This window comes from Rhincodon typus, chromosome 47 (genome assembly GCF_021869965.1).
Source record: "Rhincodon typus isolate 14 chromosome 47, sRhiTyp1.1, whole genome shotgun sequence".
Lineage (NCBI taxonomy): Eukaryota > Metazoa > Chordata > Chondrichthyes > Orectolobiformes > Rhincodontidae > Rhincodon > Rhincodon typus.
The window spans coordinates 8,440,302-8,443,729 of NC_063378.1; the positions used below are offsets into that span (position 1 = coordinate 8,440,302).

The 3,428-nt window shown below is 46.7% G+C and overlaps 1 protein-coding gene across 1 annotated transcript in view; it reads left to right on the top strand.

Moving 5' to 3' along the window:
* LOC109913589 (T-cell immunoreceptor with Ig and ITIM domains-like) overlaps nt 1-3,428 on the top strand; it is an 18,650-nt gene that overhangs the window by 2,711 nt on the left and 12,511 nt on the right. Inside the window, exon 2 of the mRNA XM_048620594.1 lies at nt 144-488. Within this exon, the coding sequence (XP_048476551.1) occupies nt 144-488 (345 nt within the window). The remainder of the gene's footprint in view (nt 1-143; nt 489-3,428) is intronic.

A 3,428-nucleotide genomic window follows, 5' to 3' on the forward strand; every position in this document is an offset into this window, starting at 1 on the left:
AGGTCGGCGCAACATCGAGGGCCGAAGGGCCTGTACTGCGCTGTAATATTCTAAATATTGACTGCAGAATGAATAAGGAATTCAACCAAAAAAGAAACAGAAATGGTGCACTTGACTCAATTTTCTCTGTTTGTTTTTAATAGCTCACTCTGCTGTGACTGTGCACACTTCAGCCTCCATCTCGGGCTATCAGGAACAAACTGTGACCCTTCCGTGTCACCTCTCCATTTCTGATCCAAATGTGAAAGTGGTTTCTATTACCTGGAAGGATCCAAACCACAGTAACATTGCTGTGTACCATCCTGAGCATGGGGTCAGTTACCCAGGGGAGGAGAACTCGAGTCGCATTTACTTCCAAAATCCTTCGGTAGAGGACGCCACACTGGTGATAAGAAACTTCAGCAGAAACGACACAGGCACTTATGAGTGCTCCTGGACGACGTATCCAGACGGGAGCTTTTCCAGCAAAACAGTGTTGAAGCTTGCAGGTGAGTACTTTGGACACCCATGTTGTGCAGAGGTACCGATACAAGGGGCGCCATTCCAAGAATTCCTGAGCTCGCACAGCAGAAACCCTGCTCTGTGGCAGAGACTCTGGTTGGTGCAGTTTAAGTTCAATCGATGGATGACTTTTAGTGAATAGTTCTGGAACGTAGCTGTATCTACAGTGGTGACTATGAAAAGATACAAAATACATCAATGCTCTGGCCTACGTGTGACTCCAGCCCCACAGCAACGTCGCTGACTCCGAGAATCCCTAACGGTGCAGAAAAGGGGGCCATTCGCATCTGTGCCGATCCTCTGAGAAGCACCCCACCCCAGACCCATCCAGTCCTATCCCTTTCATTTACTACAGCCAACCCACCTAGCCTGCATGTCCCTGGACTGTTTTAGCATGGTCAATCTACCTGGCCTGCACAAGCCTGGACTGTGGGAGGAAGCCCACACAGACACAGGAAGATTGTGCAAACTCCACACAGACAGTTACCCAAAGGGTTTGGGATGGGGGCTAGTGAACACAGATCCCTGGCTTTGTGACACAGCGGTGATAACCGCTGAGCCACTGCTCTTCTGTAGGGGCTAGACAATCATTCTTACCAAAGCCAACCACTACAGCATCAATTCAAGAACGCAAGAAATATGAGCAGGCGCAGGTACAGAATGCTCAAAGAGGCTGCAGAGAAAGGGATTATTTCGTAAAATAAACTCGTGGGACCCATTCATGATCATTTATTTTGCCGATGTGTTGAGAGAAGGCTCTCTGGAATCAGCAAGAATCCTCAGCTATTTATGCATCGTAAATCGCATGGAGGGTGCATTTTTGCAATTGCAACTGGATCAGCTTTGCACGGACCACCTTGTCTTTCACACGTTCCACGCTGTACATTCCTGGGACATCTCCCTCCTTATTTTCTCAGAAGGTGTGCTATCTCGTCTCTACGGTCTGTGCTGCTCTCATAGCCTTGAGATCCCCGTAGCTTTGTCTGAAGTCACATTTACCAGGGGTCAACGGTATTCCAGTTTCAGAGAAACTCAAAGGTAATAGCTGGGTAAACCTTCCTTGAATGGGAATAAATTAATTACATGGAAATCTCACTATTTAGCTATGTTATTCCCACTTCTTCCAGATGGACTTGCTTAACCCAATGTAAGATTTTATTAATCTTCCTCAAGTACATGGATTTAGACTTAACCTGCATTAATCCATACCGTACTTGATAATATAGCCCCTATATGGTCACCTTACCAACTTTTTCTTCAAAAGATGCGTTTTTTGCTGGGTGCGGCACCATTGAGTGCCAAGTCTTGATTATCTGTTTTTAAACAATGGGTAATGAACTGCTCAAGCAGAATCAGAGGAGCAGGAAAGTTGACGATGAAGGGTCCCAATGCGAAACGTCAACATTCCTGTTCCTCTGATGCTGCCTGGCCTGCTGCGTTCCTCCAGCTTCACGCTGTGTTATCTCTGATTCCAGCATCGGCAGTTCTTACTCTCTCTGAATGAACTGCTCAACATGTTAGTCCTTTGTTCAATAAGGGGAGGCAGTGGCCCAGTGGTATTATTGCTTTCTCTGTTAATCCAGAGACCCAGATAACATTCTGGGAACCAAGTTTCGAATCCCACCACGGCAGATGATGGAATTTGAATTCAATAAATATCTGGCATTAGGGGTTCTAATGATGACCGTGAAGCCATTGTCGATTGTTGGGAAAAACCCATCTGGTTCACAAATATCCTTCAGGGAAGGAAAGTGCCATCCTTACCTGGTCTGCCCTACATGTGACTCCAGACCCACAGCAGGGGGAACTTGCAGGGTGTGGTGTTCCCATGTATCTGCTGCCCTTGTTCTTCTAGACGGAAGTGGTCGTGGGTTTGGAAGGTGCTTCCTGAGGAGTCTTGGTGAGTTTCTGCAGAGCATCTTGTAGATGGTACACGCTGCTGCTACTGAGCGTCGGTGGGGGAGGAAGTGGGATGTTTGTGGATGTGGTGCCAATCGAGCGGGGGCTGCTTTGTCCTGGATGGTGTCGAGCTTCTTGAGTGTTGTTGGAGCTGCCCCCATCCAGGGCAAGTGGGGAGTATTCCATCAAGTTGACTCCTTAACTGCCCTCTGGGCATTTAGGAATGGGCAATAAATACTGGCCTAGCTGGTGATACCTCATACTGTGAATAAATTTTTTAAAAAATGTGTTCAGCAGAACGAGAGATGATTTTGTCGAAACCTGTAAATTTGTGAGGGGCTTGACAGGGTAGGTGTTGAGAAAATGTGAATGCATTAGAGAGGGAGAGTGTAGAAGTGATTCACAATAATGCCTCAAGGAATGAGGAATTTCAACTTTGAGGGTGGATTGCAGAAGTTGGGACCGTTCTCCCTGGAGAGAAGAAGGCTGAGAGTAGATTTGTTTGAGGTTTTGAAATACCAGGAGCAAGCTGGACAGAGTTGATGGGGAGGAGCTGTTCCCACTTTCAAAAGGAACAGAACGACAGCGCCATGGAATAAAAGTGAGGTGCAAATGCAGGAAGGGTGATGTGAGAAAAATTGCTCTCACCAAGTGAGTGGTTAGGATGTTGAACGTACTGCCTGGAAATGTGCTGGAGGCAGGTTCAATTGAGGCCTTCTGGAGGGGCATTGGATAGTTATTTGGAAAGAATTAGTGTAGGGGACAAAGAAAGAGATTGGCGTGAGGTATTGATGTTTATTTGATGTGTCAGTGCAGACGCAATGGGGATCTAACAATCTTGTGATTCAGAATTTGCTTCCTCGAGTTGGGGAATGTGAAACTAAGGGGCACAGTTGCAGAATAAGGGGATGAGAAAATGTGAATGTATTAGAGAGGGAGAGTGTATAAGTGATTCACAATGATGGCTGAAGGAATGAGGAACTTCGACGTTGAGGGTGGATTGCAGAAGTTGGGACTGTTCTCCCTGG